Genomic DNA, 11,769 nt, shown 5'->3' with positions numbered 1-11,769 from the left:
CAACAGCCATTTTGATAGTAAAGATAGAATAGGGAGGAGCAACCCAGGGACGGCTCCTGCTGCTATTCCAGTAGAGCAGCTTATAAGGCATGCCCAAGGAACCTAGGGGTGTTTCGGGGGGGGGGGGGGGAGAGGCAGAAGGAGGAAGGAAGGATGCTACCCTGTAAAGGGGAGGGTGAAGCAGAGCTTGCTTCTGTTTCAGAGGAATGACATACATCATGGTGATACAAGACAATGTTTTGTTTCAGCCCAATCTCAACTGCAACTGAAACCAAAACCGAAAGTAAAATTCGGATGGCCTCTAAAGAAAACCATTTTGTTTTATTTTTACTACTACGGTAGGTAGCCATTTATAAGCAACCCTTGTTACCTGCTATCTATAATTAAATAATCAAGTAACTGAACTAGCCGAAATAATATCATGTACCTGGAGAACAGGCTCACCTCATGATAAGTGTTTATCTCCAATTCTCCACTGGTAACTTGTTGGCTTCTATCGTCTTTTGCACTGTGATCAGTAAACATGATGTCATCCAGCATTTCAGCATTTGGTTCCAGAAAAGTAAACTCATTTTTCCCAGATTCAGTTGCTGTGCACAGCTGGTAAGTATAAGGTAAAGTCCCATCACCGTACTGTGTAGCAAATCTAGGATCACCTTTGGAATAAATATCGGAGCTGAGGAACTGCAGAGCAGTTGACTTCCTTCATCTTAGACACTTTTGTATCAGCAGTAGCAAAATAGTCACAAGGAACAAAAACGAGATTAAAGCTAGAAACATTACTAAATAAAAATTCAATTCAGAGGGACTTTCCAAGTCTTTAGGTTGCTTGCTTAATTCTGGAAGGACCCCTTGAATGTTTTCAGCAAATATCATGTTTACAGTAACTGTTGTTGACAGAGGCGGTTTTCCATTATCGTGCACCAAGATGACTAAGGTTTGCTTCACAGCGTCTCTGTCCATAAAGGAACGAGATGTCCTTATCACTCCAGAATGGAGACCGATATTAAACAGAGCTGGCTCTGTAGCCTGGAGCAACTGATAGGAGAGCCAAGCATTGTGACCAGAATCAGCATCCATGGCCACCACTTTAGTAACCAGAGAATTTTTGTCTGAAGAAGGAGAAACCATCTCAAATAAGGCAGAGCCATCAGATCCAACTGAAGGATACAGGATTTTAGGTGCGTTATCATTACGGTCCATAATGAATACTTTCACGGTGGAATGACTGTGGAGAGAAGGAGATCCGCCATCTTGCGCCTTCACTTGGAATTCAAATTCCCTCAGTTGTTCATAGTCGAAAGAGCGCTGAGCATAAATGGTCCCAGTCTGTGAGTTGATGGAGACGTAGGAGGACACTGGTAATTTTTCAACGTTACTATTTGCAAGGGAGTAAGTGATTCTGGAGTTGTGTTCAAAATCAGGATCTGAAGCATTTAGACTGAAAATGGAGGCTCCTGATAAATTATTTTCTGGAACATAGACCGTGTAAGACATTTGCTCAAACACCGGGGCATTATCGTTGATATCGGTAATCTGCACTGGAATTGTTCTACTGGTGGAAAGTTGAGGATTACCTTTGTCTGTTGCTACAATTGTAACGTTATATTCCGAGATCTGTTCTCTATCGAGCGCTCGGTCAGTTATAATCTTGTAATAATTTCTTGAGGATGATGTTAATTTGACCGGAAACTCGTTTTGAATATGACAGACGACCTCTCCATTTTCTCCGTTATGTAGATCGTCCACTTTGATCAAAGCAATCACTGTTCCAGGAGGAGAATCTTCAGGAATTGTAGTGGAAAGGGATCTAAGTGTGATCTCGGGAGCGTTGTCATTCTCATCAACCACATCAATGATCACAGTAGAGTGGGATGCCAGACCACCGCCATCTTTTGCCTCCACGTCCATTTGGAATTGCCTTATTTCCTTAAAATCTATGTGCCCGTCGATCACAATTTCCCCAGTTTTAGGATTCAGGATGAATATATGGCTAGCGAAGTCTGGCATATTTTTGAAAGAATAAGTAATTTGAGCATTTGATCCATCGTCGAGATCATTGGCTTTTACTTGCAATACTGTGGAACCTATCGGACTATTTTCTTTTAGATTTGTTGTGTATTTATTTTGAATAAAAATGGGTACATTATCATTTGCGTCAGTAACTTTAATATTAACCTGAGCAGTGCCGGTTTTGATTGGGTCTCCCCCATCAGATGCAGTGAGAAAGAGATTCAAAGTACTTTGTTTCTCCCGATCCAGAGGTTTCTCCAGTACCAGCTCTGCGTATCTTTTCCCATCACTACTCGCTTTCTCTTCCAAGGTAAAAAACGGATTGGAACTGAGTTTATAATTCTGCAGCGAATTGGTGCCAATATCAGGATCGTGCTCATTTCCTAGAGGGAAACGCGCACCTGGCGACATAGATTCAATGATTTCTATTTCAATGTTATTGTTAAAAAAACTCGGCGCATTGTCATTAATATCTAGGATTGTCACTTGGACATGAAAGACATTCAAAGGATTCTCAACGATTGCTTCAATGTTTAGAAAACAACTGATGGATTCTCCACACATTTTTTCCCTGTCTATTCTGTCATTTACATATAAGTTGCCATTTTCTGAATTTAAAGCGAGATATTGCTTTTTAGAACTTGAAGCAATACCGAAGTTCCGACTTGAAAATTCTTTTAAATTCAGACCCAGATCATTTGCGATGTTTCCCACCGGTGAACCTATCTCCATTTCTTCTGGAATGGAGTAATGAATCTGTCCAGAAGCTGCCCGAGAGAGACAAAATAAAATGGAAAACAGTACTTGCCTTTTGACGCTCCGTTCAGCCTCTCTGTGTTTTATGTGCAGTACTGCCATGGTCAGAAAGAGGACGGTAAATCCAGTCGTCTGAATAAATTCAGTATTCGAAATATATTTTTTAACAGTTGGAGACGCTATTTAAACTTAAAATCCATAGGGTAGGGTAGACGGTGTCTTCCTTTTGCTAAGTACGTGATGATCCATGCCTTCTTTCTTTTTGAGATCCACCTCCTGAGACTGGAAATATATGGAAGGAAGCTGTAATGGATCTCCAGCGCCAGCTTTCGTTCCGCATTGGCCAACAGCGACACACTGAGTCTTAACTAGGAATTACAGCCGCTTGATTTCTTTAAGATACTTCTTATTCAACCCCCAAAGATTGCATTGTTAAGAACCGTCTCACGATGGAGAAAACAACCACCACAATCTGTTTTTATGTTATTATTATTATTATTCACAGCGGTAGCCTGAATTCTGCTTAACTGTGAATGCCCCAGAAATCCTCAGTAGGTGGTTGTTGTTGTTTTTTTCCGTATTGATGGGCAACTTCATAAAATAGGATGCTGGAAGAATAGTAGCAAAAATTAAAGCGTTTCAGATTGAAACTATGATTCATAAAGAAACTAGAACTTTATTGTTTTCTATATTTGGAAGATATTAGTTAAGAGTAAAACTAAGTGCTGCTGGTATAGATTGCAAAGCTATTGAAATTGAATTGCAATAGTGAAATAATATGAAAGGTTATTTTTGGAAATTTGAATCACTATATAGGCACCTAAAGTTACACCCTAGTGATATTTACATTTCCTGTACAAGATTCCACTGCTACAGTTTTCGTTCCAGGGTATCAATATTGGGATGAGTTCTGGAGTAAAGATCAGATATCATGAACCTTGGCAACTTGGCCAGAAACAAATTAATTCATAAAATTAAAAACAAAACAAAATAAAACTTGGGCATTCTGGACCCTCAATTCTCCAGTCCTCCTTCACCCCCACCCCCTCTTACAATGAAACACTAGAAATTGAATAAAGTAATCAAAAATGCCTTAGTGGGGATTAAATCAACACCACAGTAACTACATTCACCTCACAGCTGACCTATCTAACCAGCTACCACTGGAGTAAACAATCTTGCCCACTTGGTAGGCTCAGATTAAAGTTTAAGCTAGACAAACTAAAGATTAGGGCCTACTAATATAAAGGACCTTATTATTATTAAATATTACTTGAATAATACATGTATGAAATGTAGCATTTTATGCATATTCTTTCATAAGCATGGAAAACTGTTAAACCTAAAATGTATTTCCTAATTAATGGGGGAAGCCTGCTAATAGAACTTAGGGTCACAATGCACATAAATCTAGTTTTGCCACACCCATCATCCATGCTCAGTTAACTACTATGAGAACCAATTTTCTTGAGGAGAGCCACAGGCCACATAGTTTTGAAGACCAATTAAACATGCCAGTGGACTCATGGCCACAGAGGGGGGTGCTCAGAGTCTTTGTCTGTTTTCTGTTTCCCACCCCTCCAATTGAAAAGCCCACCAATTGCTACATCATCAAAGGGGGCAGTTCTGAGTGGCTGAAAGTCCAAGAGGCAGAACAGAAAAGGGCTGGCCAATGCACAGAATAAAGGGTGGTCATTTCCTCCTGTAATGCTTCTTTGTGGCTACTGCCAGACTTTCTCTTTCCTCTTCTCTAGTTGCAGCTCCTTGTGACACTGAGCATGTCACTTAGCCATCCATTACCCCATGTACAAAAACAGATTATAAGCCCAGTACAGACAAAGTACCTGCATAGAATATGGAAACCATTTTGGTATTATGACAGAAAGGTGGAACATCAAGTCCATGACCCTTTATTGCTAGTTTTATCACTATTAGTTATTATGGAAAAAAAAAAGTGCAATGTATATCCCAACTTATAGCTCTTTGATTATATAACCGTTGCATTAAGAGGAAGGTATAAGAACTTAGGAGCCAGATAGAATCTTAAAAAAATTATATTTATCATATATAAGGTTCACCATACTGGATTATCTTTCTCTCTTGATTGCTAGCTTTGCTGGATTTTACTAAACTGCGAAAGAGCTTCTTACTGCAATCAAGTGACGTAAATGCTCTGATGCTCATAGGAATTGAATGAGCATCAGAGTATTCACCTTGCCATCCCACGGTAAGAAGCTCTTATGAGGTTTCGTAAAAGGCACTCTTAATCAACTTGACTTCCTAAAAAAATCAGTTAATAATATTCAGCTTACACCACATCTCCTCACAACCCATTAGGAATGTTGGTTGGCCACTGTTGGAAACAGAATGCTGGGCTTGATGGACCTTTGGCCTGTCCCAGTATGGCAATTCTTATGTTCTTATTTGAGTCAGGTATAGGACAATGAAGCCATTGTGACATCACTGATGAGGTTGGCTCTTAGGCATTGGTGGAATGAGGCATTATGACATCAAAATCTCAGCTCAGGAATGTTGCTGCTCTTTGGGTTTCTGCTAGGTACTTGGGACCTGGGTTGGCCACTGCTGGAAACAGAATGGTGGGCTTGGTGGACTGTCCCAGTATGGCAATTATGTTATTGTTATTTAAGTTTCAGTACTTATATACTGCCTATCCATGGAGGTTGCCTAAGCATTTGTACATTCAGGCTCACGCATTTCCCCTATCAGTTCCCCTATGAGCCCTATCAGGCTCACAAACTATATAAAATACCCAGGGCAATGGAGGATTAAATGACTTGCCCAGGGTCACAAGGAGAATTGTGGGGCTTGACCCACAACCTCAGGGTGCTGAGGCTGCAGTTCTAACCACTAGGCCACTCCTTCAGCATGATTGGACCCACTTTGTGGAATGCTCTTCCATTTTCCCTATGATTAGTACACTTCTTGGAGAAGTTTAAGGTATATCTCAAGGCTTATCTGTTTCAGGATGCATTTGACTATCTCCTTTGGTGTTCTTCCTCTAGGTAGGCTGGATGGACTGCTGCTCAGGTCTATGGAATACACCAGCCTTTCCTCTAATCTTTATCTCTGATCAAATATTGTAGTTCTGTTATTCCTTCTTCTACTTTATCTATTTTATTAGATTGTATGCTGCTTAGAAGTCATACTGCAATGGGAATGGTTTTAAGTACTTAATAAACCTGGAAACCTGGGAAGATTAAGAAAACACCATACAGAAGGCAATGACGTATGCCAACACAATGCAGACACTCTGGGTAATACAGGGCAGTGGTGACATTTAGCTCAAGGACATGATCAAAGTAGACTGGAGAGTTCAAGCAAATAAATGTGTATTGTGAGCTGGGTGGAAAGATTGCAGGATGGGTCACTGCATTTCTGCAGATAGTTCAGTTAGTAACTGGTAAAGGCACAATGGATGGCTTAATAGACAATCTGCACAAATTACTCGGATTTGTGAAAAATCAATAATATAATGAAACACACTTCCACAAGAAAAAAACCAACAATGTCATGTAAAGAATGTAGGCAGTGCTGCTTTAGTTCCAGGGAGAAAGTTCAGACTGAACTGGAGGAAAAGCCTCAGACAAAAGCCCTCCCACCACCACAATGGTGGATAGAGGTGGTAGGGTGGTAACCTCACTGGCAAAAACCTCCGTTATACTCCCAACGTAATAAACTATAAGCAGGGCTGTCTATGCTTGATAGAAGAAAAAACTTTCCACTTATCTCAATTGATCGGTGTACCGATCAATTGAGATAAGTGGAAAGTTTTTTCTTCTATCAAGCATAGACAGCCCTGCTTATAGTTTATTAGGGTGTACCGATCACTTGAGATAAGTGGAAAGTTTTTTCTTCTATCAAGCATAGACAGCCCTGCTTATAGTTTATTACGTTGGGAGTATAACGGAGGTTTTTGCCAGTGAGGTTACCACCCTACCACCTCTATCCACCATTGTGGTGGTGGGAGGGCTTTTGTCTGAGGCTTTTCCTCCAGTTCAGTCTGAACTTTCTCCCTGGAACTAAAGCAGCACTGCCTACATTCTTTACATGACATTGTTGGTTTTTTTCTTGTGGAAGTGTGTTTCATTATATTTAATAGACAATCTGAACATGACTTGAGTGCTCCCCTGTTCAGTTCATATGTTTTTGAGTTCGTAAAGCTGTGACCATTTTTTAACACCCATGATAACGTTTTGTTTGCTGTTTCTAATGTGTTGAATGTTGGGTGTCATTGAGGTGAGCGGGTACAACCTGCTGATATTAGTAACACAGCAAACAGCATACAACAAACTAAGCAAACAGAAAGTCAGAGTGTGGTGAATCCAAGAGACTAACAGCACCAGCAACCCTTACCTCCAAGTCCCAGTGAAGGGGGAAAGAGAGCATGGACCCACAATTCCCTCTGGCCCTCCAATAAGGAGCCTTCAAATGGATATCACCAACCAAATAAAAGGTAAACACCTTTTTATTTCTTGCCCACCCACCTGTTTCCAATGGCTGGGGCACTCCAAAGCCTTATACCCATCTCATTTCAGGTGAGGCCTTTGGTCAGAATTCCCAGTTATGACCAGGCAACCTGGAGGTTTCCTTTGCATCCATACAATTGTACAGGGAAGGTGTAAACAAATCAATGCTTCTCTTATTGCACAGTAGGTGGTTCACAGTTAAGTTTATTGATTACCTTTAAATTTTTTAAAGATTTTAACTGAATCCCAAATATGAAATATTTCATATAATTTTTAGTCTTGTTCTGGTTAAAATTTATACAAATAAGGGAGATAAAAAGTTCTGGCTTTAAAGATACTTATTTCCAGATTCGCCTGATCCAATGCAACCTGTTTTACATTGTATATGAAATTTCATATTGTTATCGTAGTGCTACACACTATTAAATAGTATGCAATCAGGCTATAACAGTATAAATGTAGCTAATCAGTATATACGATTTTAAATATGGATTTTGGGGGAAAAAATCTGTGTCAAATTGAGTCACCTTGTTACCAGAACAAATCTCTGGATATTGTTGAAATTAAAATGTAACCTGCCTGCATAAGAAAGCCACAAGTGTAGTGTAGACTTTTATATTAATAGTTTAGAAACTCTGGAAAGGAAACAAGCTTCAATAATTAGGTAAAAACAGGGTAGACCGAATTCTCCTTATATTTCAACTCATTGTTATTGTCGTTTTCCAATCTGGAATAAAGTATGCCAACATTTAGGACACTGAATTTTCCTCATGGTTACCCACAAATTGTTGGTTTGCTCTTTCCACCAGAGAAAACTACAACCGATCTCTGTTAAACCTAATTGAAATCTTTGTTACATAACTGCTGTTATTTCTGCCCCCCACCTGTTAAGTGTTGTACTGTACCCAGATATCTTGAATTGATTGCTTCTGCCCATATCCATAAACATCACAAGATTTAGGGCTCCTTTTACTAAGGTGCACTAGCATTTTTAGCGCACGCAGAAAATTACCATGCGCTACATTGCGCGCTACACTTCTAGAACTAACGCCGGCTCAATGCTGGCATTAAGGTCTAGCGTGCACAGCAATGTAGCGCACGCTATCCTGCGCGTTAAAGCCCTAGTGCATCTTCGTAAAAGGAGCCCTTAGGTCAACTGATCAAGCAGACTTTTTATTCGGAAACATTTTCCTTTCTTGAGCATGAGACAAAATACCAAGAAAAAAGTCCAACTAGGGGGTCCTTTTACAAAGGCACGCTACGGGGGTTAGCGCGTCGGATGTTTCATCACGCGCTAACCCCCACTGCAAGCCAAAAAACAAATGCCTCGTCAATGGAGGCGTTAGCGACTAGCGTGGCAGGCGGTTGAATGCACGGTATTCCGCGCGTTAACCGCCTACCGTGCCTTGATAAAAGGACCCCTAAAATCTTTAAAAAAGCTTCAAAAATGTAACTCACCTGAAAGAGGCATTGGTCTTGATCACTGCTACCTAAAGCTTCTGCAATCAAGAGTGATGCTTGTTTCTCAGATACGTTGTTGACAGGAAGAGTATCTGAATGATTTGAATTAAGATATTCAAATAAGTTCTTTTCAGAAAGATCTTGAGTCTGAAGAAATTCTCTGACACCTTCTGCCCCTATATATCTAGAGGTAGGATAAGCACTGAAGTTAATGCTGGAAGACTCAAAAAGTTGAGATTCCTTCCATGTATGGAGCTTGATGGCTAGAAGCACTATTATGAAGATAAAGAAGAGACAAGAAATAGTACCAATAGCGACCACCAAATACACTGTGAGGTTGGACTCAGTGTCTGTGGGCGATGAAATGCTGCTCATATCGGAAAGAATATCCTGGATACTGTCTGTCACCATAACAGTCACAGTAACCGTGGCAGACAGGGGAGGCTGGCCATTGTCCTTTACTAACACCACCAGAGTTTGCTTGATGGCATGTTTGTCTAAAAAGGAATTGGCTGTTCTGATTTCTCCAGTGTGAAGACCAATTGTGAACAGTCCCGGTTCTGTAGATGTGATGAGAACATAAGAAAGCCAGGCATTTTGTCCAGAATCTGCATCAACAGCTATCACCTTAGTTATCAAATAGCCAGGTTCATATGTACGAGGTACCCACTCTACACCCATGGAACCATCGGTAGGAAATGATGGGTATAAGATTTCAGGAGAATTGTCATTTTGATCTACAATAAAGATATTAATGGTGACATTGCTTCTAAGAGATGGGGAACCTCCATCTTCAGCTTTTACCTGGATTTGGAAATCTCTGAACTGTTCATAATCAAATGAACGGATTGTATATAATACTCCAGTCTCTGAGTTAATGGATATGTAAGAAGATAGAGGGGCTTCATTTAGTTCACCTTCAATTATTGAATAGGCAATTCTAGAATTCTGACCCCAGTCCAAATCTGTTGCCTTTATAGAATAAATGGAGGTTCCAGCAGGCACATTTTCTTTGACGTAAACTGTGTAAGAAGACTGATCAAAAGTAGGTGGATTATCATTTTTGTCAGAAACCAGTAGAAGAATGTTTTTACTTATAGACTGAGGGGTTGTTCCTCCATCAGTGGCTGTTATTGTTATGTTATATTTTGAGACTTGTTCCCTATCCAAATTTCTATTTGTCAATAAGCTGTATAAATTGGAAGATGACTTGTTTAGTCGAAATGGTAAATTGCCTGCAATGAAACATGTTACATGACCATTTTTTCCTGAATCTCGGTCCTGGACATTTAAAAGAGCAATAATTGTCCCAGGAGGACTGTCCTCTGTTACTGGACTGAAGAGGGATGTGACAGTGAGTTCTGGGAGGTTATCATTCAAGTTGATAACTTGGATTAAAACTTTGCACTTGGCTGACAGACCTCCACCATCATTTGCCTGAACTTCCATTTCATAAGTGTCAGCCTCCTCAAAGTCCAAATCTCCCATAACTGATATTATTCCAGTTTTGGAGTTTAGTTGAAATATTTGTGAAGCTTTATCGGTAATTTTTCTAAATAGATATTTTATTTCTGAATGCATTCCTTCGTCTTTGTCAGTAGCATTCAGTGTAACCACTACAGTACCTATGGGAACGTTTTCTAAAACCTCAACTTTATAGACAGATTGATTAAAGACAGGAGCATTGTCATTTGCATCCAGAACAATGACGTGAATTTGTGCAGTGCCAGATCTTACGGGATCCCCTCCATCACTGGCCGTCAGAATAAGATGGTGAACAGCCTGTTCTTCCCGGTCCAGAGATTTCTCAAGAACTAATTCTGCATATTTCACAGCACCTACTCCAGTTTGTACATCCAAAGTAAAGTACTTGTTGTTGCTGAGCTGGTAGCTCTGGAGAGAATTATTCCCTAAATCTGAATCTTCAGCGTCCTGTAAGAGATACCGAGCTCCTGGCGTTGCCGATTCACTGATTTTTATCTCTATTTCCTCATTAGGGAACATAGGTGAATTATCATTTATATCTTGTATCATAACTTCAACTGAATAGATTTTCGCTTTGTCTTCCAAAACTACATCTACATTTAAAACACACTGACTAGCCTGTCTACAAATCTCTTCTCTGTCTATCTTCTCCTTAACAATAAGGTATCCGGTTTTAAAATCGAGAGCAAAATACTGAGTCGTACCTCTGTAAACAATGCGGGCTGCAAGATCCGATAGCTCCTTCAGATTCAGTCTCAAATCCTTTGCAATGTTCCCCACCAAAGTACCTTTCCGCATCTCTTCAGGAATGGAATAACGAATCTGCCCAAAAGCCATTTTGCAAACCGCGAGCATAAGAAAGAAAAACAGTACTAGATATTTCAAATCTCGGCGTTTTCTTGTTGCTGCCATTGCCTTTTGGGCTGTTGCGTTGTTTCTCACAACCAGCTCAAATTTTCGAGGTATTCGATTATGAATTTGATTCTGATGAGCGCTGAACTCGATTCAGTCCAAAGGCAGGATTAAAATATTGTTCCGTGTCTAGACCCTATGCCTGAACCTTCTCGTCACTGTCTGTAAATGCATTCTTTTTGCAAGAAATCTATGGTATTTGTTGGAGCTCTCAGTTGAATTTCTCAACCTTCATGGTGAACAGCGGCGCTCAGAGTCCGAACCAATAACTGCAGCACATATAAAAATGATCGGATTCCAAGTTGAATTACAGTTTTGAAGACTTCGTTTCCCTTCCATTTATTGTAACTTGAAACATCACAACTGCAGAAATGTAGCGGTAGCTTTTAGTTCTGTCAGGTTGGAATATCTCTCATGCTCTAATATATCCACAAAGGAAATCACCTATCAGTGTACTAAATCTTAGCAGCAATACACTTCATGGTAGTCATATTAACATGATGTAGATTAATTTGTACAAAGCTTTAATGGTGACTATAGGTAATAAATGAAGACTTATAACGGATGTCTATTATCTACAAATTTCAGATTGTAAGAATTTATAGGAATTATTTTAAAGATTCTGGTAGCATAGGACGTGCAGTCATGCATTTCA

At 39.9% G+C, this 11,769-nt stretch overlaps 1 protein-coding gene and 1 pseudogene across 1 annotated transcript; both read right to left on the bottom strand.

Moving 5' to 3' along the window:
- Nucleotides 1-366: 366 nt before the first annotated feature.
- Nucleotides 367-3,010, bottom strand: LOC117351858 (annotated as a pseudogene).
- Nucleotides 3,011-3,639: 629 nt separating this feature from the next.
- Nucleotides 3,640-11,039, bottom strand: LOC117351857 (protocadherin gamma-A4-like). Its single transcript, XM_033927707.1, has 2 exons — nt 8,715-11,039; nt 3,640-3,714 (listed from the first exon to the last, which is right to left on the bottom strand). The coding sequence occupies exons 1-2, from the start codon at nt 11,037-11,039 to the stop codon at nt 3,640-3,642; spliced, it is 2,400 nt and encodes a 799-aa protein (XP_033783598.1).
- Nucleotides 11,040-11,769: the final 730 nt, after the last annotated feature.

Source organism: Geotrypetes seraphini, chromosome 18 (genome assembly GCF_902459505.1).
Source record: "Geotrypetes seraphini chromosome 18, aGeoSer1.1, whole genome shotgun sequence".
NCBI classification, from domain to species: Eukaryota; Metazoa; Chordata; class Amphibia; order Gymnophiona; family Dermophiidae; genus Geotrypetes; species Geotrypetes seraphini.
Note: the sequence above shows the minus strand (reverse complement) of the source record. Positions and strands in the feature narration are given on the sequence as shown.